Source organism: Epinephelus fuscoguttatus, linkage group LG1, assembly GCF_011397635.1.
Source record: "Epinephelus fuscoguttatus linkage group LG1, E.fuscoguttatus.final_Chr_v1".
In the NCBI taxonomy this organism is placed as follows: Eukaryota; Metazoa; Chordata; class Actinopteri; order Perciformes; family Serranidae; genus Epinephelus; species Epinephelus fuscoguttatus.
This window is the reverse complement of record NC_064752.1, coordinates 45,791,052-45,818,924: the sequence shown is the minus strand read 5'-3', so window position 1 is coordinate 45,818,924 and position 27,873 is coordinate 45,791,052. Positions and strand designations below refer to the sequence as shown.

General features: G+C 41.9%; 1 protein-coding gene across 1 annotated transcript; it reads left to right on the top strand.

Moving 5' to 3' along the window:
* Positions 1–262: 262 nt before the first annotated feature.
* Positions 263–27,151, top strand: atxn7l2a (ataxin 7-like 2a). The gene is made up of 10 exons (XM_049571027.1): positions 263–392; positions 1,442–1,510; positions 4,355–4,694; positions 5,865–6,121; positions 9,531–9,613; positions 14,077–14,288; positions 17,924–18,104; positions 19,795–19,916; positions 23,198–24,143; positions 26,970–27,151. Exons 1-10 carry the CDS (start codon positions 263–265, stop codon positions 26,985–26,987), a joined length of 2,358 nt encoding a protein of 785 aa, XP_049426984.1. The 3' UTR covers positions 26,988–27,151.
* The last annotated feature ends 722 nt before the right edge of the window (positions 27,152–27,873 follow it).

The window sequence follows — 27,873 nt, the reverse complement described above, 5'->3', positions numbered from 1 at the left end:
TAAAATCCTAGAAGTGCCCCTGGCTTGATTAATAAAATGGGTTGATCCTAACTTCTTGCCATTTCATCTTTGTGCTTTAAGACTCCAAAACCACACAGTGTTGATGTTTTGAAGTGGTTAGACTAGAAAAATGACATAATTTAGAGATTTTCTGTTCCAGTCCCGTGTCTCTCTCTGTGTGGGTGTCCCAAGAACGCGCACGCAGGAAGTTCCTATCCTGTCGAGAGCGCGAGATATGACGTAAGTGGCTTGCCGCGCAGTGATGATGGCGGTGCGTGAACGCGCAGTAAAAGTAATGGCTGCTCTGGATCGGCGGGTGCCTAGCCTCGATGATTTCGTGGGTCAAAGCTGGACTGCCTGGGCCGAGTGGGCCGGTGTGACAGCAGCGGATGGTAAGGAAGCACATTGACGCAAACACTGGCAGCTACGAAGCCATTTAATCAAAGCACCGGGGTTTATTTTCGTGGAAACGGAGGACAGGGCTAACCATGTTACCCAAACAAAGACCCTACCGGGTCCTAGTGCTGGGTGGGTAACATGTTGCTCTCTCCCAGGTCCCACTGCATACGTTGTCTTCAAGAAAAAAATAAGTGATAGTTATTAGGATATGACCATTATGGTGTGTACTTTAGAGTGGTGACCATGAAACAAGCTGCCAGCGTTTAATGGATGCGTTTCATTTGAGTGAAACCAGCCGGGCAGCGGTGGCATCAGAGCGGAAGGAGGCTAGTGTGGATGGTTGGGCGAGCAACTTCTTGCCGTGGAAAGCTAGGCTAGCTAGCTAGCAAGCAAGCCAGACTAGCCGTTGACGACGAGGCAGTTAGCTGTTAGCATGCTAATGCTAGCAGCAGGAGGATAAGAGTAGACACCGGTGACGGAGGAGGAGTCTGATGCTGTTGCCACCATGTAAATGCTGGCCCAGCCTTTGATATGAGCTAACGTTACTCTGTGTTCTTTTCGCTTCATTTTAACGTCCTCTTTTGATTGCCAGCGTCATCGCCTCCATTTAACTGATGGTAACATGTCTATATGCGACAGGAAATCTCATATGTTTGACTTTTGTCCAAAAAGTGCTCTTGCCCTTCCCAGTTTTAAGTATGTGCGCTCACTCATTGTCTGGCATCCCTCCAAGTGCTACTCTGTCCATAACTATCAAATAAAGTCCCCCTCCAACACATAATACCCTTAGCTGCTTAGTTTTGTTAGAAAACTGACAAGAATGACCAGGAAAAAAATGATCAGCAGCAGTCAGCAGAGGAGCAGTTGACCTGCATATCAGTCCTTTATATAACACAGCTTAAGGGCCTGTTTATGTGCAAAATTTGTGCTGTAAGGTTAGGCTTCATCTTGGTGATGAACCTGACATACAACTTTTGGAAAACATCTGACCGCTCAAGGGTTTTATTGAACATGTGCATGTATGTAATGCATGTTGTTTCAGGGCCTGATGTGGACGACTGCAGCAAGAATGGCAAAAAGGCTGCAGAGGCCATGTCACTCAGTAAGGAGGGTAAGTTTGTACACTATCATCTATTAGACATAGTGAAGTCTGTTATTGATTGGGAAATCTGAAGCATAAACTGATACATAGATAGACGTACATTGTCCTGCAATGCCTCGATGGACTGTGCCTCAGCTCCCACCTTGCCCAGAGACAATGGAGGAGCAAGTTTACAAAGACCAGGGTGAGCATTAAAGCTGGGTGGTGTTGTGATTAGGCACCTTCTGGAACCTAGCCTGGCTGTCTGTAGCAGCAGCTGTCCAACAGACACTCTACCTTTGTGCGTGTCAGAGCATGACACGATTAATCAAAAGAAGCACCTTGACAGTATGGCTGTGTAAGTATGTGAACCTTTTCACACACATGCATCTATGTCACATGGGAATAGCAGCCAAAACAAGTTGGTGATTAAAAATAAAGTAGTTGAGGTTCTCAGATGTGCTTTGATTTCAAGTTTATCATTGAAGTTTTTTCTTTTCTTTCTGTTTTTCTCACTTAAGCCCCTTTCACACATGTACTGCAACCCTTGACTTATCTAGGCATCAGCCAGAGGAGCTGTATGTAAAAACGAAAATGTCCAAATCAGTTGGACCTGACATCAAATGGACTCAACCCTGCCAGTTCATCTAGTACAAAGTCTGTAAAATGTTCGATTGAGCTTATGTGTGAGCGGGCAAGTGGGTGTGCATTTCTATCAGGCAACTGATGTGAAACCAAAAGAATACAAACATCTGAGGGTGAAAAAGAGAGGTCATTTACAGAAGGACACTAACAAAAATGTATGATGGAAGAGACGACAAGATTTGGGAAGCTGTTGGGAAGGGCTCTTGCTGAAATCATCAGACAAATTCAATGAACGGCAAAACACTGCGATATCTGTTACAAACTTTTTTGTCATGTCCTGCGTCCAGCACGCTTCATCCAAGCCAACCTCTCGCCTAAACCAAACAAAGTAATTCTAGTCAGTGAAAATGTGTTGGACACAGACAGTCTGCTGTTGTATGTGAAAGGGCCACTCTAGACAATGTGCGGACCTGATTTTCCAGAGTTCATCTGAGAAATTGACTTTAGTTTACATCTTTGGAGGGATTAGTTTGAGTGGGTGGAAGTTCACTGCATAGATCAGCCTCTCATTGGGCGGAACGAGCCACCTGCTGAAGTCCCGCCCTACCACCTCCGGTTGCAGTTTTCAACATGTCCTTTACTAACTTTTGCGGTGTTTGATCTTGCGGGGATGTAGCCATTTTTCTGCCATGGTTTGCATCCTGTAGGTGATATTTTTGTGGGCGTGTTACACCAAAACCTGTTTCCCCCGGCAATATTTCTGCAAGTGCACCGTTGCTGTGGCACCGCCCAGAACGATTGTGATTGGTTGAAAGAAATACAAGCAGCCGGGGCGTATTTTTCTCCAATCTTAAAGTGAGAGTCGGCCCAGCCAGACCTTTCTTTTCTTGAGAAAGGTCTGGTGAGCGAGACTACGGAGGGATATGCTTCAGGTCATGTTTTTCAGAAATTCAAACACTGCCAGATCAGTATCCATCTATCCTATCCATATACCTGCTTATTCTGTTCAAGGGTGTGAGGGCTGAAGTCTGCAGGCCCAGACACATCTAATTACTGGCGACGAAAAGTGACTGTTGTGTCGCCTCGCTTTGCCTGTCATGGCCAGAAAGTTGCACATGAACACTCTGCATGAGAGAAAATAGCTCCACACCAGCAGACAGAGATAGTCGTATTTGTCATTCAAAAAGGGAACCTGGAAGACCATCATGATGCTAGGTGGCCATTTAGTCTATTGCAACACAATCCAATGTTGAAAGAACAGAGCATATTACCGTGCACCAGTAAACAATAACACAAATCACCATGAAACGTTTCTGCTTAAGAGGTCAGTGGCTAAAGAAAAATAATTTTACCTTAAGTGACTATTTAGTTTTAGTCTTACTCCCTTTTTATTTAAGCTCTTTTCTTACTTTCCTCACTTCCATTTCTCTCATTGTGTGCAGAGCTGAAATGCCAGTCAGAGTGAAATCAGTCACTGCGGTTGCCAATGCCAATTCAACATGCTACTGGCTGAAAATAAGCCAACGAGGGGCAGCATCACAAAGACTAGGGAGACAGATTACCACCAATAGCTCAACATTGGCCGATGGCATACTGAAGGGTTGTTGTGTCAGGACCTTAACACATTGGGCATAGACAAGTGATGGGGTACATCTTGAATAGGCTGTCAGTCCGTCACAGGCTGACCTGACTGCAGTTTCTTTACTGGCATAAAAAACTGGGTGGACTTCGATTAGACAGTTAGCGCCATGGGTGGGTCTAACACCGTTGTCAAGCTGTCAAGTGATGCACTGGAACCAGTGAGGAGTAATAACAACGATGTCAAGAGCTGCTCTAAATCGACATGTCTTCTCAATAGTTTGTTTTACTTTGCTCTGATAAACACTTACAACCCCGGCAAAACTGATTTTGGCATGGCTACACATTGGGCATTCAGGCGAATATGTTGGTCTCTATTGGTTGGTTATGGAAAATCTAATCCCCTCTCGCCATGCAAATAAGTAAGAGTGGATGCAATGTCAGACTGAAGATGGAAATAGAGTGTAACGAGTCGACACTTGGACTTGATATCATGCAAAGTTTTATACTGATTTCACAGTTATTTTCTATCAGTGTAGTCCAATTCAGACAGTACCTTTTTGAGTAAGATGGTGTATCACCTTTCCATAATGCAGCATCATCCTTACCTGCCCCACAAAGTGACATTGCCATGTTACCCTTTCTGCAGTCTGATTTGTTTGTGTCCATTGTATTTCCTCACTTTACCACTACTCTGCCCTCTCCTTCAAGACATGTCCATCTTTGGCCTCTACCCCGGCCACGATGACTTCTACCTGGTGATGTGCAGCCATTGTGGCCAAGTAGTGAAGCCGCAAGCGTTCGAAAAGCACTGCGAGCGGCGACATGGCCCTCTGGCCAAGCTGTATGCTCGACTACGTTCTCCCACCCCTGCACCCCAGCCCCAGCAGAGGCCCCACCACGGCCATTCTCCTTCCCATGGGACCAATTCTGCTTCTGCTTCATCCTGGGAGGGTCGTGGTCAAGGAGTCGGGCAGCTACGGGCAACCCCACCTTCGCCTTCCACTCCACCACAGTATAGACACTCCAAGAACTCCAAGGATGGAGTACGGTAAGAACAGAGAGGGCCAAGTTTAGGAGAATGCACTAACCAGAGCTCAGGGGTCACAGATTAGAACTTAACAAGAGGGTAGACATTAGCTTTAAAGAATGCAGTGTGCTTCTGCATTCAGATACACTAATACAATACTCCCTTTACTCTGTTAACGTGAAAAAAATTGTTGTTCGTCTGTAGGTCAGGGAATTGCCAAGAACAAAAGGCTCAATCAAAGTAATGGTTTAACATTTGGGGGAATTATGCTTACTCACTTTCTTACACAAAGTTAGATAATACAATATCTAACTACTAATAACTATCTACAATACCACTTTCATGCCTGTTCAGTAAATATAGCACCACAGCATTAGTAGCTGCTTAGCTTAGCTTAGCTTAGCTTAGCGTAAACACTGGAAACATGAAGGAAAGAGGTAACATACTCTGCCTATCAGCATCTATAAAGCTCATGAATTCTAACGTTATATATTGTTTGCTTAATCTGCCCAAACTTCAGTGTGATAAATTGTGGTTTTCAGGGGATTATGTGCTGGCCTATTACTTGAGCAGGGGCAGTAATTTGTGTCAGAAAGACCAAGAAATTGTCAACCACACAATCCCAGTAAAACCACAACTTTTACACTTTCGTTTTTAATAGTCCGAGCCACTAAAAGACCATTAGTCAAGTCAGTTTTATTTACTCAGTGCCACATCATTAAAGTTATCTCAGAACACTTTTCATATAGAGCCGGTCTAGAGCAGACTCTTTAATTTACAGAGACCAAACAGTTCCCACCATTAGTGAGCAGTTTGGCGAAGACAGCAAGGAAAACCCTCCTGTAAGGGGCAGATTACATTACATTGCATTGTACATTGTAAGTCATGACTTTTTGCATTTCATAATCACAATATAAAAATGCTGATAACAAGCAGCCAAATTCAAGTAGCAAATTTTAGTGCTTCTCATTTTAGTTAGTGAATATTGAATGGTCAGCATTTGAGGCAATCGTCTAAACATTACTATTTTTATTACATGTTTGGTGGCATCAGTTTGTGATTAAAACTATAGTATATTAGCTGGTTGGATTAGAGTCCATGCTCACAGAAAATAGTTAATATTTTATTTTGTTGTTAAAAGTTGAGCCAAAAAGCTAACGTTGAACTTGCCCTTCCTCTTCCATCACCCAGACATTCCCCGCTGGAGAAGCCCACCCATAGCAGCCAAACAGAGTCATCAGTGTTCAAGCAGCCGCCACCTCTGGAGCCTCCGATGAGCTCTCCACCTCCGTCACTCAGAGATCCACCCTGGCCGCACGGAGGTACCCCACCTGGTAGGCCTTCACCCAGTGACAGGCCCCCCACTCAAAGCCAGAGGAAGGACTCCCCTCTTGCCTCTGCAGTGCCAGGCCACCGGATCCCCAGACCCTACAACAAAGTGGCCTCCAGTGAGTACAAATGGAGCAAAGTGGGTATGTGGAAGGAGTAAGCAGTAGTCATGTAGTTAATCTTCTGATCTTTTTTACCTACATAACATTTGTCTGAACACACATTATACTGTGTCTACACAAGCTGTAAACATATAAGATGTGCAGCAGCTTCAGTTTTCCATCCATGTCTATTAGGGTTGCAAAGGGTCAGAAGTTATCTATGGGAAGTTGGGGGGGGGGGTACACATAAAAAAACATACTATGTCTTATGGCATGTTTTGGTGTAAAGTATATACAATTAATTGAATTGTAACCATGCACAGCATTCAGCAGCACACTCTTCCATCAGATCATTTGCCAGCATCCCATTAAATAGGAATTCAGTAAAAATCTGCCATCACATGTGCTGCCCACACTACTGCCCACATTTCTGCACTATCTGAGCCAAAGGACTGCATGCTTCCATGTAAGTTTTGATAATATTACTGGAGAATATATTTTAGATTTTTATGACACCTCAGTTAACCAACAAATAGTAGTAATATAATAATATAATTTAATATACCTTAGATAAGCAAATGTAGATGGTATTATAGCAAGATACTAATGCAACCCTAAGTCCACATGGCGTTTCTGTTTGGCAGAATAGCAGTGGCAGCACTCCCCGTCTTACTGGGGAGTGCTTCGTACCAATTCGTCACAGCAGTGCTCCCCGTGCTTTTTTAAATAATGTGCTACACAGGGGTTTTGTTTCTTTGGCAATAATATCTTGACATTAACGTTAGTTAGGTAGCTAGCTAAACACTATGTTAACAGAGGGTTGACTATACGGCTAAAAACAAAAAAAGCTTACAACACATTCAGTGACAGAAGCGCAACAGACAGTGGCTAAAGGAGCAGCAGTGACAACATCAACACCTCACTGAAAAGTTAAGAGATTTTTAAGTAGAAGCGCTTGGAGTGGCCGCACAAAAACCCATAGCCCTCTGAAAAACGATGGTGGGCACCGCGCTTTTTCTCTGGTTGGCTGCATACACTCTCTCCTTATTGGGAACATTTAAAAAAACATTTAAAATGCCGGTGCTCTGAAAAAGATGCTATGTGGACCCTTACTGTACGTTCACACCGAGCGCGAATTCGCAAATTTGCACGTCGAGATTACATACAAAGTCAATGCAAAGACGCGATTAGACGTGAATTCGCGCCGGGCGGCGGGATGGACGTGTCTGGCTTGAGTTGAAAATATTGCACTTTTGAGGCGAATTTACGTGAGGCTGTGCCGCGAAAGCCATTGAGCGTTGAGATTCTCCCGATGTCAGTGACGTCTTGACGCCCTGACATCCAGTTGTTGACACAACAAACTGCTACTCACCGGAGACAGATGGACAGGCGCGCCGCAGCTGAAATGGAGCGCCTGCAGTTGGTGTCCTGCCGGGAGATCCTGGCGCCAACCCTCACCAACAGGTCCTCAAACTGGGCCCCAGTCAGCCTGAAGTACCGCTGAAAGCGGCTATCATCCAGACGGAGTTCCTGGAGGAGGTGGTGAAACTCGCCGAGCTGGATGTGCTTCTGCAGGATAGGGTGAACCCAAAAATGACGGCGTTTGGCCCTCTGACGCATATGGGACTTCCAGAGCAGGTACAAAGCAGCGATGGTGGTTATCTCAGCCATGGTTTAGGAGAGAATGGCAAGCCAGATGTTGTTATCTAGTGAAAATGGGCGGGCTCGCTACTCTCGCGACTGACGCGATAACGCAAATTAACAAAATGGTCCGACGTCCAAACTCACGTGTTACGCGCGACGTGTTACGCGCGGCGTGTTACACGCATTACTTCTCCCAGTTTGCGCCATTGGCTTTGTTTTTTTTCTACCCAAAACGCACTGCGCTTTACATCACTTCCTCTCTTTGGTTCACTTCCTCTCTTTGGTTTGCTGCATAGTACGTTTGCATTTCCTACTGTAAGTGAACTGCACCAGGATTCACTTGCAAGTGAACCGAGACCCCCAGTTGTCAAGCGGACCAGGGTTCGCTCGTTTGGTCGGCACCAGAGTTCGAAAGAGAGTTCACACCATTCCAAACGAACTGAACTATCCGTGGAAGCGAACCAGGTCCATTCACACTGGCCCTATTTGGTCCGCTTTGTTTAAAGCGGACCAAATAGGGCCAGTGTGAATGCGTCCTTACTCACCAAATGGCACAGTTCATATTTCATGTATTTGACAAATGAGTGGGTTTATTTGGCTAATTAGTGGATTATGTGTGCTTATGATATGGTAAAGGGTTTGTTTCTATCTGACATGGTAAATACAGGCTAAGCAATTCACCCCTGTATTTTATTAAGTTATTTCCTGTGGAAAGTTTTCACATTGAGTATATCTGCAATTTTGCAACCCTAGCGTCTATACAGGATGCCTTAAGGGACAGGCACTGTAATTATGTATGTACAGTGTTTAAAGTGACGCCTCAGGATGTGGTTATGCATGAACAGCATAACCGAAATGCACATTAGATGGCTGTATTGATTTAAAAATGGCATATCTTTGCAGTTGGACCACTGAAAAACATGGCTGGATTTCCTCCTGAAAAGACAAGAGCCCTTTTTACACAGAGATTGCGCTATAGGGTTGCTACGATGTCCCTTCGTCATGCTGCCCTCACATTTTTCCACAGAACCAAACAACGGCAGCATCATGTCACTCCATTGTGTGAATTTAGACTGCACGCTGGCATTGCAGAATTAAAAGAGGCATGACAGGAGTGACCTGTAACAACAGCGTTGGCCTGTAGTGTGCCATGTAATGTATACATCAGCAGCGCTTTCTAAACAAAAACTATGGCATTAACATGGCAACAACGATCATTTACCCTCTCTGTTATATGGCAGCTGATCTCGTCCTCTGCTGGGAGGGTAAGGAGCTCTCAGACCTTAGTGTTTTCACAGTTTGCAGACATTTTGGGCACTGTTCTTCCTCTCTGAGTTAGCTGCTAACTGCTAAATGTCACAGCTGTGCTGCCCACGATCCTGTTCAGCTGGCTGTCCCAATTATACAGAGGTCGTTTTTGCGCTGTTACTACCTCCAGTGCCAGTTTAAAGGCGAAACCACTTTGTCCCCCAATTCCACAATAGTACCTTTTATACAGAACAGCGAGGCAGCGTAACTGTGAAATTCGCACAGAGAAGAGGCAGTGTAAAGGGGCTAGGGCGTCAAATGGTCAAAAACAATTTCAAACAAACAATTACAGCTTGTAGGACACATTGTGGTGAAAATGTATAAAATCTGTAAATGTTTGGGTTATTTGGGGAGGAGGTGGTTATGGGTTGTATTATTGACGGCACTATATGGGGCTATAGCGAGATGTTGACATGTTTTGATTTGGTGTTGACTGTGTGGTGTTGTAGCTGAGATGCTCTGTGTGTTTCCTCAGAGAGGGAGTGTGACTTGGACAAACACTGCGGCGTCCTTGACCCTGACAGGAAGAAAGTCTGCACTCGCCTCCTCACATGCAATGTAAGCTCCAAACACACACTGCTTCACCAGACTAATGCACTACTTGTTCCTCAGATTCCTATATCTTTGCAATTAGTTTTTTCTCATTTATTTCTCTTTCTTGTTTTAATTTTCTCTCTATTTTCTCTGTGTAGTTCAGTAAAAGGTTTAGAGGCTTAGTTTCAGAATTCGGTCCTGTCAACTTTTGCTTTTGACAAAATCAGTATACACCAAAGCTTGAAAGTAGGTTGTGAGTTTGTGTTTTTATTACTCTGACAACAGCCAGCAAATCATATAATATCTTTTTGTAACTTTATCAGATACTTAAGAGCAAAAGAAATATGTCTGCGGTAGAGAACGGATAACAGGTGATCGAAGCATTTAACAATAAAGTGATGCCCCGAAAGCTCTTGTTCTGCAGACTTTAAATGATTAAAGTTAGTTTACTTCAATGGCAAGCAAGGCATTGTTAGAATATATTGATGATTGGCATTCACTTGGCTTAAGTGACGTATCTTGAAGTGATTTTTGACTTCTTTCAGGTGTCATTTTTTGACCTTTTTTGAGATTGGGTTGACCATGAAGACTTTGAGTGCAGTATTTTTTTTCTATTATTTACATCAACAAGGAGTGCCCCTTTATTTCCAGACTAATGTATTCATTATTGTTAGTCATGCTTGCTAGGTCACAGGGAGTTCAGTATACATTTTTTGAAAGAGAAAGAGCTACATTTTTAGTTTACTTATTTTGTAGCTGAATGAGGTGATATGTAAATGTGTGACTAATTACTGTAAAAACACCATTAAGTGTTAGTTAGGTGTTGATGCAACCAGCGTCCAGAACAACTTCAGTGCTCTTTGTCATAGATTCTGAAAAGTGTGTGAAACTCTACTGGAGGGATGATAATCATTCTTATAAAGATATTCCTTCATTTGGGTGTTTGATGGTGGTGGAGAATGCTGTTTAACACATGGCTCCAAAATCTCCCATAGGTGTCGATAGCATCTATTCACATAATCATACATACTCATAAAACCATGTGTGCACTGTCAAGTTTTACCTTGAATTCCTTTAATTTGTCATCCCCCTGTATTTATAGACTGTATATCATAATTGATGTAGCCACAGACTGATGTCAAGTCACTGGTTTGTGGAGGCCCCTTTTGAAGCCTTGCTTTTGGCATTTTGGCCTTCACCATCGTGATTTTTGGAGCCAGAAGTGACCATATTTGGATGAGAGGTTGGAGATAACCCTAACGCTAGCTTTGTTAGCATGGCACAATTACAGTTGGCGAAAAACAGGCCTAAAGCCATTAAAACAAAATGTAATTAATATATTGCGGGTTACTGTAAGGTGGAATTTTGTTGTATTTGAAGAATTAGTTGCCAATCTAACATTTCACCAGAGATGCTTTGTGTGGTGTTAAGGTATTTGCGTGAGTTGGATTTATTACACAATCTTCATTTGATCAGTGTTTGAAAAGTTGCAGTGAAAGTTATTTTACCACATCAGATGACCTGATAGTTGGTTACACCTCAGAGAACCACAGGTTCGTCGTGTACCATTTTGCTCATAAAGCAATAGGATCCCATTGTTCGATATCTTTTAAAGTCTTAAAATCATCTCACCGAAATGTATCAAATTACTCGATAAGGCAGGATTACACCATTGAAAGAGCAAAGCGGAGAAAAGAGTGACAGTGATGTGGGATCAAAGTAGATGTTTTCAAATGACTTACACTGCAGTCACTGCTCTGTGTAACTGATGAACACTGACTGATACTGAGTGGTGAAAATGGCTCCCAGCACAGGAAGAGTCCATATATGGTGGCTAGTGTGTGTGAAGGAGGAAGTGAGTGCGAGAGGCCACATCCAGCCGAGTAGAGACAGGATGACCTGATTAACAGGAAATGACAGGAGTGACGGGAAAGACACGCAGGAAAACAGCCTGTATCTTATACCTGCTCTGTAGGTGAACAGACTCTCAGTGGGTGGCTGTATTTTCTCTCCACCTGCTACTAGGACAGAAATATGTCATGTTGTCTTTTTAACTATTCATTTAGAATGATGGAAATGAGAAATGTGTGTACAAGCAACACTGATGCATAATTTAAAAGATAACAGCAGTAGAGCTACTCGATAAAACCTCCTTAATGTGCTCATATTTAGTAAATATTTTGTGCTGTATAAGACTTTAAACTCTTGCCATAAAAAAAGAATGAATGAGCTTCCTGACAAAAATTTTTATTTATGTCTTTTAAAAAATAGCAAAAATTGGCTGGTTCCAGCCTCTCGAATGTTAGAATTTACTTGTTGTGTTATGGAAAATAAGCAACTTGAAGACCTCACTTACAACAACTGAATGTGTGATGTGCTTATGTAATGCATTGAATAGCATAAGTCAATCACATGGATAAGTGTCATTTAGATTTTATTGATACTATCAGTCTTATTGACAACCTTATCGGTTCTTTCTCATAATTAAATAATTGCTTTTTAGAAAATATATTAATTAAAGATTCTTAAAAGAATAAATATTTTGAATTGACTGAATTTAATTCCGGAGCAGCAACAGTTTTTTACAACAGCAAAGTAACTATATAAATAATATTCTTGATATGAAAGTATTGAGTGACATTTAGTTTTTATCAGTCACTATAAGTCATTCCTCCTGTCCTCTGTCCTGCTCCCTCTCTGCTGATGTGATCCACTGCACTCAGGTGACATTAGTGCTGGTGGGAGGAGGGACTGTTTGTGTCCGCCAGCAGCTTAGTTTAAAAGAATTCGTCATTTTAGCTTATTCATAACAAGTCACTGTTAGGGGAACTACCGTGCTGTCCTTGTGTAAGACATCTTAGCAGCAGTGGATGAGGGACTGTGGACAGAGCAGAATGAAATATCGCTGTCTACATGTTTATGCTTGCTCAACATGTGTATTGATTAAGTATTAGCTTTTAAAGGTTTATTCTTACTTACAGTAATGAGCGTAGTTGCATTCAACTTGAGTCATTTTAGAGTTATGTTTACTTTGTTTCCACTGTGTCCCTGCTGTTCACTGCCTTTGCTGTGTGTGTGTGTGTGTGTGTGTGTGTGTGTGTGTGTGTGTGTGTGTGTGTGTGTGTGTGTGTGTGTGGAGGAGGTCAGCTGCAGCAAAGCACAGGTGAGAGGCTGCAGGATGATAATGAATTAAAACAAAATAGTTAAAAGAACTGATAACGTCTGAGCTCATCAGTACTGCAGTCTTAAATAATATATCCCCGGGGCTTGTACTGCTTCATATGCTCCGCCAAAACAGTCAAAGTCTCCTAACATACTGAGCTGTGACCAACAAGTGAACTATAGAGCTGACTAAACACACAGAAGCCACCATACAATTAGTTTTAAAGTCATAGCAGAAACATAGCATAAAACTCCATATCATTAAAAAGGTGTTTTGATAATTGTGATGTTGGGCCGGTAAGGCTGGGCCACTCCGCCTGCCCAGCCCTAAACTAACAGCAGCCTCCACTGTTGATGAGCTGTCATGCGGCTGTGCATGCACGCTGCGGCAGCAGCCTAAATAAATTCCTGAATGTTACAGATGCATACGGGCAAAACGAAATCATCTGTCATCAACCACCATCATCTGTTGTTTGGACATAGGAGAGAACAAATCATGTGCAAAGAGTGCATGAGACCTGTCCTCCCATGAAGCAACACAACTAACTTTCCAAGCATGAACTCAGACAGTCATAACAGCAACACTGCAGTGTCACAGTAAAGTGACCACTGTAAGAAAGTATAGGCGGCAGATACATATCCATGGATGATGCACTGAATTCGGGTGAATAAGAACCTTATTTAAAGTCTTACTTTGATGGAAACATTTGTTAATTATCAGGAATGTAGTACATTCACAGTAAAGTGATGGAATTTTCTGAACTTAACAGACTGTTCTAGCTATTCAGTTATTTGCCTTTACCCAATTAGTCAATGAGTCCACATTACTAATAATTATTTATTTATTTATACCATTTGGTCTAGTTGGGGAAATAAGTGGTAAACTCAAAAGGTCAAGTTGATTTTGTCATAACCATTTTTTAAAGTTAACTATATAGTAACTACAAAAGAAAATACAGTTTAAATGAAATAATGTTTCTCTGGAACCAGGTTATAAAAACATCCCTAACAAAAGACAAAACATAAAAGCATCAAATATTCTACATAAGTAAGACATGTAAAATGGATGACTATCTACAGTAGCTTGAGCAAAGTGTCCGTGTATGTCCTAAAATATGTGACAAACTGTGGGAGAAACTGGCTGACGACAGCAATCACAGCAGTACTGTTTTAAAGGCTTATTACATTGCCAACCTTCTGATATGACAGGACAATTAATAATTTTGTGACACTCACCAGTTAGAAGTTTTAGCCGTTTACGTTAAATGAAGTCAGTCAAAATGAAATAGTGACTGAATGCTTGTATCCTGTGTTCTGCTTCTCAGATCCACTCCATCCACCAGCGAAGGAAAGTGGTGGGCCGCAGCAAGAACTTTGACCAACTGGTGGCAGAGCTGAAGACCAAGGTTCGTGAGAAAGGGGCCCAATCCCTGGAGGGAGGCTCTTCCACTGGACGATCCCCCAGTCCAGAGGCCCCCAGGGAGCAGGCTGGAGCGCCACACTGCAGGAGACCGCTGGCCAGCCTCCCTGCTTTCAGGTTAGTGAACTTTACTGAAGCCATGGCATTCGATTAGCCTCAAAACCAACACACATTAAAACTAAGCGTGTGAACGTGGTACAAGCGCACAGAACGGTATCCACAAGCGGAAAAGCATTCTTGCAAGTGAGCATTTTTCGTTGTGTTCAAATGCAGTCCTGCACCACGAGCCTGTTACGAGCTCAAGCTAGAGCCTTTGTACCGCACTCGCAACTACTTAAAATGTGCGCGCTCGTCAGGTTGACTTTTGAAGCAAGGATGGAATAGACCGTGGCTAATATCACCACTTCTTTGAGTGGTCACTTTGAATACTGACCATGACATTCGATTGGCTGCTTGGTGTGATCACTGCCACAGACCATAGACATATGTACATAGACGCGTCGTTGGTCTTTGGATGATGCCAGTGCCATATTGGAAGGGCAAGACTGGTTGGTAAACAATGCTATGAAAACAGGGGAGCTGCGGTTTTTCTGGATATCAAGTTCTTCAACATTTACATTTCTCAACTAGGGCTGGGCAATATAACAACTATGTATGATATAACAATATATTTTCAAGCAAGATATAGATTTAGACAATACGGTATATATCCATATGGGGTCAAGTTGCGATACATAACACCATTCTTCGAGCAAGCCATGTCTGTGTGCATCTCTCCTCTCTCACACTCTCTTCACAGCTCCTCCCCACTCACTCACAAGTTCTTCAGCAACACTAAGAGACACACAGCTGCTACTCTGTTTTATCTGTCTCTTAATTAGTTTACAGTGCGACATTATTGGTCTGTATGTTGCACATGCTATGCTAAACTTCTCTGTGAGATGAAAGAAATTACTGCAGTAGCACAAGTGCAGAACAGTGCTGCACTGCATGTGTGGAAGAAAAAATCCTCTGATTGGGTCAAGTGAGCGTTTGTTGGCTGGTTTGTGCGTGAGGTGGATCATAGCTCATTGTCGTACTGGTAGACTTCTATATAACATTTTTAAAAAAATGCAGCGACAACACAGACATCACATATACAAAACATATATAGCATGGCAAAGTGTTTCTGTTGATGCTGTGTGCATAAATCAGATTAATAGCCTAAATAAATACAAATATTTTCCAGCACTAGATTAATTTGAAAGGCCATGGAAAATGACTTTTTTCCTCCCCCAACAATGATTTTTAATTGTTTCAAACTGGATTTAGGCCCACTTGATACTTTTCATCAGTGGGAGACCCTTCAGTTGACCAAGATTGCTTCAAGTCAAGCAGTTCTTTTTTTTTTTTTTTTTTTTGTTGCCAGTCAGTGTCTACGGCACTTCTGGGAAAATTTTGGTCCCCAGATTTTGCTGCAGATTGCTCTTTGCTTTCATGCTGCTCTTTGGCACAGTAACCAGAAGACAGTAGCGCCTTTAGCTTGTTTAATATATAAGATGAATGTCGCTGTCAAACTGAACTTTTCTGACAAATGCCATTCAAACTCTCAAACTCTGTAGGGAAAAAAGGAACAAATAGTTGAATATTCGTATTAAAGAGCCAATGTATTCAAAGTGTCTAAGGAAGAGCTGTTTGTTTGAAATGTTACAACACGTTAAAATCCTTCTAACAAGTGCTACTTGGTGTGCAGATCTACTTGTACCCATTGTAGACGTGGTGACACTGTCTATTCCATCCCTGCCTCCAAAGTTGAAAAAGTCAACTTGACCAGTGAGTGAATGCTTAGCAGTTGCAGGCATGTAGGGAGGGTCGAGCTTGTCACAGCCCTGTGCAATCGTGCATGCAGAGCAGAAATGCTCCCTTGCAAAGGATGCTCGCAGATACTGTTCTGTGCGCTTGTATCAGGCACAGGGGCCAGGCTTTATTGTGCGTGTGGTTTTGACACGAATTAAATGCCATATAATTCACTTGCATATACAAGTGTGTTTGGTGGCAGCTAGAGCGTTTCTAGACATAATTAACATCTTCATCTTCACATAAATTTTGATCAGAAAAGAATGTATTTAAAAAAATAGATATAAAAAATACAGATATAATATATATATTTACCTAGCTTACTTGTACTCCCAACATACAGCAGAAGTGTGTATGTTTGAAATCCAATGAACATGAGTTCAACCCACACGTGACCCATTAACTGTTGAGGTCAAACTGTAGTTGTCAGCATTCACAGACTTCAGTCCGCAGTTTTAATCACTTCACGATTAAACCACAGAGTTATAATGAATTACATTACATAATCATCCCAACTATGGCCATGTTGAGTTCTCGGACACACACTCATTGTCCCGCACTCTGTATCTTTCTAAATAAATATGCTATATGTCAACATCAATAAGAACTTGTCTACACCTGTCACAAAGCAGAAGCTAAATTCCTCCCTCTGTAGAGACACCTGTTTACCAAAGGCTGACAGCCCAGGTTGGGAGGATGGTTGTAGGACCAGGTTGCCTGACTGCATGTTGACCCTTTCAAATTGAATGTTAAAATATATTTAACCTGCAGTACTGCATCAGTCTAAATGAGATGTAATATTACCCCCAAACAGGGGTTAATGCTCAGCACATGAGAAGAGAAATGGAAGTGAGGAAATGACTTAAGTCAAGAGGACGCAAGAGCGAAACAAACCTGTTTTATTAAGTGAGATTATTTTTTGAGCTCTTTAGCAGGATAAGTTTGTAATTGTTTGCAAGCGCACAATTTGTTCTTTCAACATTGGGTCGTGATATTTATATGTTAACTGGCTAGCCAGTGTCTTGAATCTGTCCTTTCAGTCTTCGGTTTCCCTTTTTAAACAATAATTACAGACTACCACTGCTTCCTACTATGGAGGGTTACTTTCTGTTACACAGGCATATAACGTACATGCTAGTTGGCTGTTGGCTGTAGACTTTGCTGGTTGTTCAAGTGCAACTTTTTGGCAGAGACGCAAGCAAAGTGAGGCGACTTAACAGTCGACCTTAGTCGCCACTAGTTCTTTGATTTCGGTTTAGTGTGTCTGAGCCTTAACAGGGCAAAAGTGGAAGACAGCTGAGGAAGAGCAACTGAGGAGGGATCCCTCACTCTCAACCAATAGACATGCAATAACTGTTGTTTACAGAATAGGCCAGAATGATATAATTCCAGTATGTACAATCCATATGACAAAATGATACATGGAAATGGAACATATATACAACAGCCCTTTAATAAATCATACCTTCATAAAGATAAAAGTCAGTTTTTGACTGTTTTGGAAAGGTGTTTTTAGTATTTTATTATTAATGGTAGGCAAAATAATAAACACTTGCAGTGAAAAGCAATACAGCTCAACAGCACCACAGACTACACCCTTCACAGTGATCATAAAGTTGAATCATCACCTTTCAAATACAGTTTCAACAAAAAATGAAAATATTAACCCTCATGATGGAGGATTTATTGCAGCACCTTTGGATTAGACTACATTCTTCTTAGCTAGGTATAACTAATAAACCATCAGCTGAGTGCATCTAACTACATCATGTTCCTGGATTTTAGTGACACAGCATTGCTCAGGCAATAATTGTGAGATGATGAGGGTTAGATAGAGAGCGCATCAGTATATTATTGTGTTTTGTAACTCTATACAGTATGTTTGAAAGCAAAAAGTTAATTTTTTTGTTTTACAGTCGATCTACGGCAGTGTCAGAGAGCAACACGGAGGAGGAAAAACAGCGGCAGGAAGAGGGAAGTCTCCGAGCCTCCTCACCTCTTGTCCACGGACGAATCTCCAGTGATGAAAGTGAGGCAGAAGGACCTGAGGAGCTCGTTGAGTTCCCATCTTCTGCTGCACATCCCAGACCACTAGCGGTGAGCAGTTTGTATTTGGGTTTTAGCACCCCTTCCAATGAAAATCAAGTTTTTAACCTTGTTAACATCATGTCCATACTATGTTTTTATATGCTATAAGACATATCATGAGTGGAATAAGTAGTCAGTGCCATCGCTGAGCATTTCTGTCTTGGAATTACAGTGTACCAAAATTCATGTTCTCAAAAACATGAATTCAGACAGCCAGGGTTTATATGTCAAATATCTAAGGAACCAATCCCTTCAACTTGCGAGGTGACGTTTCCATATCATTGGCTTAATGCTACGGCAAGACAAGGAGTATCAGAGGAGGAGCTGTGGGTAGCTGTGTATCGTTATTTTTCAAGCTGAGTCTCACGTTAAGTTCAACTTGTCAGAGCAGGTGATTGGGAACAAGATTTATCTAACATTAACAACACAGTGCTGGCTGTTTGACAACGTAGTCGAGCTGAAGGCTTTTGTTGTGTATTACTGTTCAATTTCTAACATTGTAGAGAGCAATGAGTTAAGTCTAAGGTGAGCAGGTATGCTAGAGCTGCAGGTGAGTGGCTGGTGGAGGTAGAGGCTGGGATCAAGTTGCATATTAAACCTGCACATTCTAAACAAGGCAAAGATGTAGAGGTACGTCCAAGCCATTTTAAGGCATGACAGGATTTTTCATGGGAAAAAAAACATCTAAAACTGTTAATTTGATGAACAGAGATGGGTTTTAGAACACCAATGCCAGGAAAGGAACTTTAACAATTGGAAGAGGGGAAATTAAAATGTAGAAATATGGCCCAGGCATACAATGATAACAAGTTGTTATGGCTTGTTGTGTTGGAAACATAACATTGCTTATCAAAATAACGGAAATGCTAGTAAAGTAGATACAGAAGAACACAAGCATCCCGCTGAAATGTGTTTCTGTCCACCTAATGCAAAAAAAATACTCTTAATTGTCTGAACTCTAAGCTGCTTTAGGCATAATTTATCATATTCCAAAATATCCATTTTTAAAATAGGATATTAACATCCATTAGTACAACTCAAATACAAAGCATACTACATCCACCCCCAGGTTTTTCCTTCAGACTACAGTACTTTTCTTCTGAATAGACTCTGGCTTATGAGCGTTACGTTGCACACCACAGAGATTGTCTGTTGTGGTGAGATCACAGGTAACTTTTCCTTGTGAGTACTGATCATGGCAAATCATGTTTTACAAGCAACACTGCTCACTGGTGTGATGCAGCACAATTCCTGTGCCAGCTGAACCTTCCTGCATGTCCTTAGCAGGAAATAGGGGGAGCTCCCCACACCGGAGTACTACTGACAGTCAGAGATTTATCTTAATCTCAATACTTTTATTACTCTCATATCATTGTGAAGAAAAGTGGTAACACGCTGATTTACTTTGTATGTTTTTACAGCAATCCATTGCTGCTCATCTTTATGTTCAGATTTCTGTTTGACTAGAAGAGAGCCTAGATTTTATATCCCATATGTATTATTTTATTAGGTTGGTGGATGGTAATTGTGCATTTCACTGTGAGCAAATGTTTTATTTTGAAATGTGATTTAAGTGTAACTGTTGGACCTCAAAATAATGCAGGATGTCAGAACATGGAGTTGTTTTAAAGTCACTGCTGGCACCGATAACAAGAGACACTTGCCGGCAGCATGTTTACAACAAGCTTTCTTTCTCCAGGTATGTTCATTTGGCAGCCATGCATTGGGTCACGGCATCTACACGTTTGACAGGAGACTTCATCACCTGAGGTCGGCTCTCAGCAGCATGCTGGAGCACCACATCAGCGCCCATCTTTGGAAGTAAGAAACATGATCTCACATTCCTGCTCAGCCTTTATTAGATTTGCTCTGCCTTTATGGCACTAATTCTTACAGCTGGGATGAAATGAAAAATGCCTTTTAGATAACATCCCCGGTTATATTGTGCACCTGTTTAACAGTATATCCCCCCACAAATTACAAATCAATTTCTTTATATTGTTATATCAACGTCCATCGTGTTTTTGTCCTGCAAAAACAAACTATGACGTATGCTTATGTAATTCAGTACCAACCAATTTCAACCAATAATATCATAACATTCACACGTCAATCAGTCTGCAACTTTAAGCTGCACAGAGCTAAGTTAGCTTGCTAGCAACAGCTAGGGCTGGGTGTTAGCATTCAAAACCTTTACAGTGTCAACTGAAATAACCCAGTACCAAGTAAAATTAAAACTTCTCCAGTCACGTGATATCTGCATTTGATTCTTTCTGCATCATGGGTCTGATCCTGGACCGTCCCGACTCCTGCAGGATCCGCCACCGTTCTGTTGGAGCCATCCCCTGAGCTGCAGCTAACATCCAACACTTAGCCGCAAAAATGTCCCAGCAAAACGGACACCTAAACGTCTCGACTCTGTTGTTAAAGCTGTTGATAACCATTAGCTGTGTGATGCCATTTTACCAAAATACTGTGATTATGGGCTGCTGGCCAGAATTTATTCACTTTGAAGAAAGTGGTATCTGTGAGAGTTCCAAATTATACCCAAGGCATGTTTTTTAACGGACAGATTCAGCAACTACACAAAGCACACAATGGGCTTTGTCTCTCTCTCTCGATGATACTACTATCCCGTCTGTGTACAATGTCACAATTTCTATGTTTGTTATGACACATTCACTTGGCAACAATCAAATCAAATTCCTCACAACAATATGTCCTCCTTATTATATCCTGCCAGGCTATCCTGTTTCAATCGAGAATACGTCATGATAGTGAAGCTAGATACACTTGAAATGCCATTTCATTTGGACTTAAAGGTTTTTGTAAAAACAAAACAAAACAAAACTATTGCATACATTTTCCATTCCTAAATGTTTTTATTTATTTATTCTATCACATTTTGGGTGAATGAAAGAAGCTTTGATGGTGGTACCAAGACTAGTTTCACTTCTGTTTCACTGCTGATAAGGTGGAATTGGCTCTGCCTCTTGTCCAGTAGTTTGAGCTGGTCTCAATCTCCAACAAAACTCAGCTGTCAGTGTCGGATGGGCGACATGCCTACACTACAAATGTTCATCCCACTAATGCAAAAGAACTGCTGCTTTACACGCATACACGCACCACCACCACCCTGATCACTTAGTTGAAATTTGCCAGTCCCCAGTGACATGTTTCAAATGCTTGGTGCTGAATGATAATTGGTACCATCAAGTGTACCACTCTCTTTCACCTCCATCCAATTAATGTTTCTTTGTAGATTTTCACCCACTGTAAAATGGATGACTTACATCAGATGCTGTGCTTTGGTAACACTAGCAGATAAACTTGTGTGTAACCCACTGCTTAGTCACCAATAGATGAAGCAGATGGTGTTTTCTGCTGCCCAGAATAGCAGTGGTGAAGAGTCTGTGAAGTTGGCAGTAAGATGGAGACTGACTGCATGAACAGGCACATGAGAAAAAAGCTTGTTGGAAAATAAATGGGTTCAGATCAGAGCCCTGCAGTTGACATAGCAAATCTGTGCTTCAGTGTAGCTGGTTAATAATCACATTCTTCCACCACCCACTACAGTATTTGTTAACTAAGACTGGCTTACTCTTTCTTAATTTTATTAAGATAGTCACACATTGGGTGAACAGTGTAGGACTTGCAGCCTTAAAGCTGTAGTTGGTAGCTTTTAATTTAAAAAAAAAAAAAAAAAATCACTTTTTGTCATTTTCTGATATTGTCACGTTATTCACACAGCAATAAATGAGACAGAAAATCTGTGAAAGAGAATCATTGTCCTCTGCCCACTCTGTTGCCTTGTAGCACTTCTGAAGGCATCACCACATGTGAAGGAGAACAGCCAGTCAGAGCCGAGGTTTCTCTAAGGCAACTGTGAATCTTATCAATCACGGCTCGTGAACTTCGGTCAAACCAATCGGATATGAATCAAGATTCTATTAGTGCATTGGCTTTTTCTTACCTTAAATGTTTTCAGAACCTGAGCTGGCTGCCATTTTGAAAACAGATGAGCTGAAACCAAGCAATGCCCACCAGCCAGTGCCAACTTTCTCATTTTACAGCTAAACAGTACACTAAAATATGTTTCTGAAAACACTTGAGTTGAGAAATTGGCAATGCAGTAATAGAATCTTAAGTCATATTTGATCGGCACTGCCTAGTTTGACAGTTTGACTGCAGCTGCCTTAAAGACTCCTCAGCTCTGATTGGTTGTTTTTTGTGAGGTGCAGTAAATTCTAGCAAATGTCACTGGAAACTGGAGGAAGGGGAGGGACATGTTTTTTTAACACAGATTATCTTTCTCATTTCTCAGCTTAAAAAGGGGCTGCAAAACACAGGCTGTTAAATATTTTTTAAATCGAATAACATCAACACAATAACGATATGAAAACAAGCCATGGTCGACACAGATATACAACCAAACCAATGGAAAAACAAAGCACAAAAACAACTGAAGAACAAATAAATCACATTTTATTTTGCAGTTTGTAGTACTACATTTGATATACAAATGATGCAAAGGTTATATTTGCTGTTCTGTTTTGTCTCGTGGTATCTTTCAGTTCAGCAGAGTTGGTTATTGTTGGGGTGCATTTTTGATATGTTGTGGTAGGCTTAACTCGTGGTCAGACTTGTTAAACCAGTGAGACTTAACTGGTAACCTAGCACCAAGCAGAAGTGTTGTTGCTTTGTTACTTGGAGCTTAAATTACATTGAGCAGTAATTTAGAACTGCAGTTACACTGTTGACAGAAATGAGGTTTAATGTGTCTTGTTTATATGATTTCAGTGGACTTACTAATCACAATAGTATTTATACAATGGATTTAGAATTAAGATACATTGGAATACATATTATATAATTAACAGCATAAATATTTATTTCAGGAAATCCAGTAACAGATTAAAGAATACACTACCTAAACTGCACAGTCCATATACTGTGCTTGCTGCTATGGCACTCCTAAGTTGGTAGTCAGAAAGCTTTGGCATCTTATGCTTAATTCCAATGCTTTAAATTCTTTAAAGTTTTACTTTGATCTAATGTCGGTTTGATGTATTGATTTATGGATTTATTCTCTTTAAATCCAGGAAAATACCTCAAGCCACAGATCTTCAATCTCCACCTTCCTCGGCCAAGACCATCACTTCCTCGTCCATAGGCGCCACCTCCTCCTCTTCATTACATTCTAAGGTCCGCACAGGAAGTCATATCAGCTCCTCCCTCAAAACTGCATCCTCTTCCAGTCGTGGTCCAGGGAGACCTCCGACAGCCATACAATCAGAGAACTCTGGGGGCAGTGGGAGCAGCATTGGTGGTGGCCACCTGGTGTCTCCGGGTAAGCCTGTGGCGGTGCGTCAGGTGGGTCCTGGGCGACCCAAGAACCCTGTGGGGCGTCCCAGCAAGCAGATGCTGAAGCTGCGAGAGGAGGCCGCAGCTGCTGCTGCCCTCCGCAAACGTAAAGCCCCGTCCCAGGAAGGGGAGCACTCAGGCCCTGACAGGAACTGCATCATCCTCCAGGACCGGGGCCGCCCACCTTCTGCTGCCTCTTCCTCCTCATCTTCTTCTTCTAAACCCCCTGTTCCCTCGCCTCTCCCACATGGACAGACCAATGGCACGCTTTCCCCTAGCAGCAAACCCCGACCCCAACCCTCCCCTTCAGAGTCCCATTCACCAGCCGCTAAGGCGGTCTGGACCTACAGACGGACACATACTCCTCTGGGCCATTCATCACCCCCAGACCCCTCCTCTGCCACCAACAATTCCCACAGCAGGGGCGGCGTGGGGGACTCAGGACTGCACGGGCAGGGCAGCGGGAGGGGCTTTGAGCACCAGGGGCTTGTGAAGAAACGCAAGGGGGGCGGCATGGAGGAGCATTCGCCGTCCTCCAAACCCTCAGCGCACCGTCTGCCCTCCTCCTCTTCCAGTTCCGCCACCTCCTCCTCCTCCTCTCCACGCTCTAACTTCTACCCCTGGAAGGACAGTAAAGGCGGGGGGCTGGCTGGGGGCGTGGAGAAGAAACTGGGCACACAGAAGGTGAGTTTGGATCAGAGAAAACAGGAAATGAGCAACACACAGGTTGACAGGGAAAAAATGATGTTGCAGTTAAAGTTACAATACGCAGCTTTTCCCCTGGCCAGACTGTATTGTTAGTGTCCTTGATCCTAAGAAGTAAAAGTTCTTGGCCCAACACTCAACATGAAGAGCTGATGTATTGGTCTGTACAGCTTCCACAGGTCTCGAAGAAGCAGACAATGAACACTTCCAGTCTGACAGATACACTGATCCTGATTGTTTTCCTTTATTACCATCACCTTATGACCTGTGACTGTTTCCTGTACCTTGTTAAAGAGACAACTAGCTAACTGCTCTCCATGCTCATCTCACACATGTTTGTGGCATGTTCTCCAAAACAATTTTGAAAAGCCAAATTAAGGCAGTGTAGACCTGAACAAACACTGATCATGCAGAGAGCAGCCTGTCAGTTTACAGGAAGATGCCACAGCCAGGTTATGTCTTGAGTATCAAACACGCACTTGTTGACAGATGTGGTATTAGAAGTTTCTACTGACCTTTTGAACTTTATTGATGTGACACCACAAGCCTGTTTACATCTGGCAAAAACATGTGTTTCAGTGATCTGAACACAAGTAGACGGCCAAGATACATCCCTGTTCACATCTGTTTCTATCATGCGTCTCCAGCTGACCACTTGTGTTCAGATTTTGTTACTGCCTTAGGTCAGAAGGTTAGAGGGTCAGAGGGTCCTGTGCGCAGTTATTACATCTCGCTAGTTGCTCTCTCGCATGCTCGTCAGTCACGTTAGCCGTTGTGTTGGTACAGCTGGAGATATCACTGTCAACAGAATTCAACATGTCCCTTTTCACAGGGCAAAATAAAGGACAGTCATGTAACACTTTGCCCATGTTGTTACAAAATACAGTGTTTGCACGCTGTCACCTGAACAACCACCCTGTCCTGCATTGATTATGTATATTCCTGTAACCTGCTTGTCAGGGACGCATCAGTGTTTACATTACAAAAGATATGCGGTAAAATGTGTCCCAGATCACTTGGCAAGGGATACAAGTGACCGGATCATAATGTGTCTTGATTGTGTTTTATACCTGTACTTAGGGCTGTCCAGTTGTGATTGGTTGAACCAAGATGCATGTTAATATCAGGTATAAATAGGTTCTAAGTCACTGTCACTGTTGTGAATCCAAGCTGACTACAGCTGCTGCCCTCTGTCCTACTAACTTTTCAGAGCCACCTTAGTCGCATGGAGCCAGACCTGTTTTCACTCTCTGCTTTAGCTCTGTGTCAGTGCTGGACAAAGCTGTGGCTGAAGCCACCGTATTCCGCACCAAGGAAAGAAAACGCTCTGGGTTGTTTGTGTTTCTTTAGACCAGTAATAATAGTCTTGGGCAGCACTAAGCCCAGGATGCAGCGATGGTGCCCTTCCAAAATAGTGTTGGGTGATAGCTGAAGAGGAGGAGAATTCAGTCTGAAATAGGCAGCTAATGGCAGGCTTATATGCACAGTCTACATCCTGTAAGCCTGACTAGAGCCACCTTTTAAAACAGGCGTCACACACAAAACTGATGTTCTGTGGACAGTTATGGTCATATGAAAAACAATATCTGCTATAACTAATTTACATGTCAAAAAAAAGTCTGAATCACATGAAGAAATCAGTCCATACTAAATATGTAAACATATGGATGGTGGTCTGTGGGCTGGATTTCAAAACTTGTCATGCCTATAGTAAGGCCAGCGTTAAGGCCTTTGCACTCCTAGTCAATATTTTTCGTATGCGCTTTTTTAAATCCCAATCATTTGATAAAAATGGTCACACACAGAACCCTTGCACACTTGTCTAATGCATTTTATTGTTCTATTCATTGCAAAAATATGTGACCTCTTGAATATTGAAAAAGAAAATATCGCGTCCATCCAATCCTGAGAGGACATCCAGAGCAAGGAGAGTTTTACGTACTGGTAAAGGAGCTGCTGAATTATCTCAGTCATTTTCTGGTGGCTTTTTCAGGATGTTAGCAGTCCAGTTTGATAGCTACTTGCACTTCTGAAATCATACATTGAAGAGAAGGCCACAGTTTCTGTGATCCGGTTGATCCTGAACTGCAGCTGGCAGTGTGTCAGAGACACACACAAAGACAGATGTGAAAAAAGACAGAAAATGAAACATGTTGTGAAAACTTAAATGACAGATAAAAGTTTTTGAATCAATACGTGAACGTGATTGACAGAATATGAGATTGTATTGTGTGACAATTTCAGACGACAAATGCGGACTTGATGTGAAAAATATTTACTTTTAAACATTAAAAATGGATGAACTTTAGGCCTAGAAAGTTTGTCACCATAGTGTTAGGCTGGCTCTCAGCTAAGAGCTGTGTTTCCATGGCAACAGTCACTGACCTCATCCACAGACTGCAATAAACCTGGAGATATATATCCTCCAGTTTAAAAAGACCTAGTAACCGATCTTTTACAAGCATATATGTGAGTTTAGTAGCTTGAAGCTGAAGCCTAGTTAGGTGTGTATTTTAAATTGATAGCTACCCAGAATGCAGAGCAACTTGGTCATATTTAAAGGTACACTTCCCTATTTTGGTAAAGTGCTGCCACAGTGCCCTACTGTAACCCCATTACCAAAAATTTAAATGAGTTGAGTTTGAAACATCAACTAAACATAATGGAAGTATCTTATCCAGCCATTACCTCTTCTCTATTCTTTTTACTCTGACTTTTCTGACAGCGTGTATGTCAGTTTTATTTTCCAGTGTCAAGTTGTAAAAAAGTAAAATAACATTTTCTATTTTTTCTTTTGTCCCACAGCCAAAACTGCACCATTAGGTGTGCCTGCCTTACAAGCCACTATGAGGGAGCCAGCTCTGCTCAGTCCAAGACTGAGGCAACAGGACTCAAGTGTGTGTCTGTGCGTGTGTGTGTAGTATGAATCTGTTGGTGTGTGAATCACAGCTGGGTGTATGTGTCTGAATGTCTGAGGGAGAACTGTGTGGGGGTGGGGGGGTGGGGTGAAATTCAGAGTATGGATTTAGAAATACCTCAAGACCATCCGGTTATGCTGCTAAATTAAATATGTTGGTTTATAAAAATGGATTAAAAATGTCCTTTACACTTTACGTTTCTGTGACTTGTTTTTAAGGTTGTGCGTGTGATATTTTAACTCTCGACACTCTTGAATTTTCTCTGAAATTTCCCTTTTTCTTATAGGAAACTCCACAGTGTATAAAAGTATCTCAGTAATATTCTGTATCTACTCGTTCCAACACTTCATTTAATCTATATGATGCTCACTATGGTTTTTTTTTTAAATTTCTCATCACTTCCAAACAGCCTGACATGTTTGGTATCTCTGGAAACCTTTGGATTCTCAGTAAAACTTAAAATACATTTTCACCTTTGTTGTGAACAGTACCTGGATACACACCGTGAGCCACTGCATAATGTAGCCACTGACTGCTTTAGTGTCTGAGATGTAATGATATTTAAATGATCAGTACTGCTGTAGTTTGTGCAAAACTTCTTTGTTCAATGTGATAATTTACACTGTGCACCTGACACCAGCTGCAACAGTAAATATTTTTAAAGGGTGGGGAGAACAATTGGACATCTCAACATATAACCGTGTCCTCTGAATAGGAGCTTAGTATTGCTGCTTTGAAAAGGTTAAAATGATGAACGTTAAAATAAAGAAACCACTCCAGGATATGTTGAA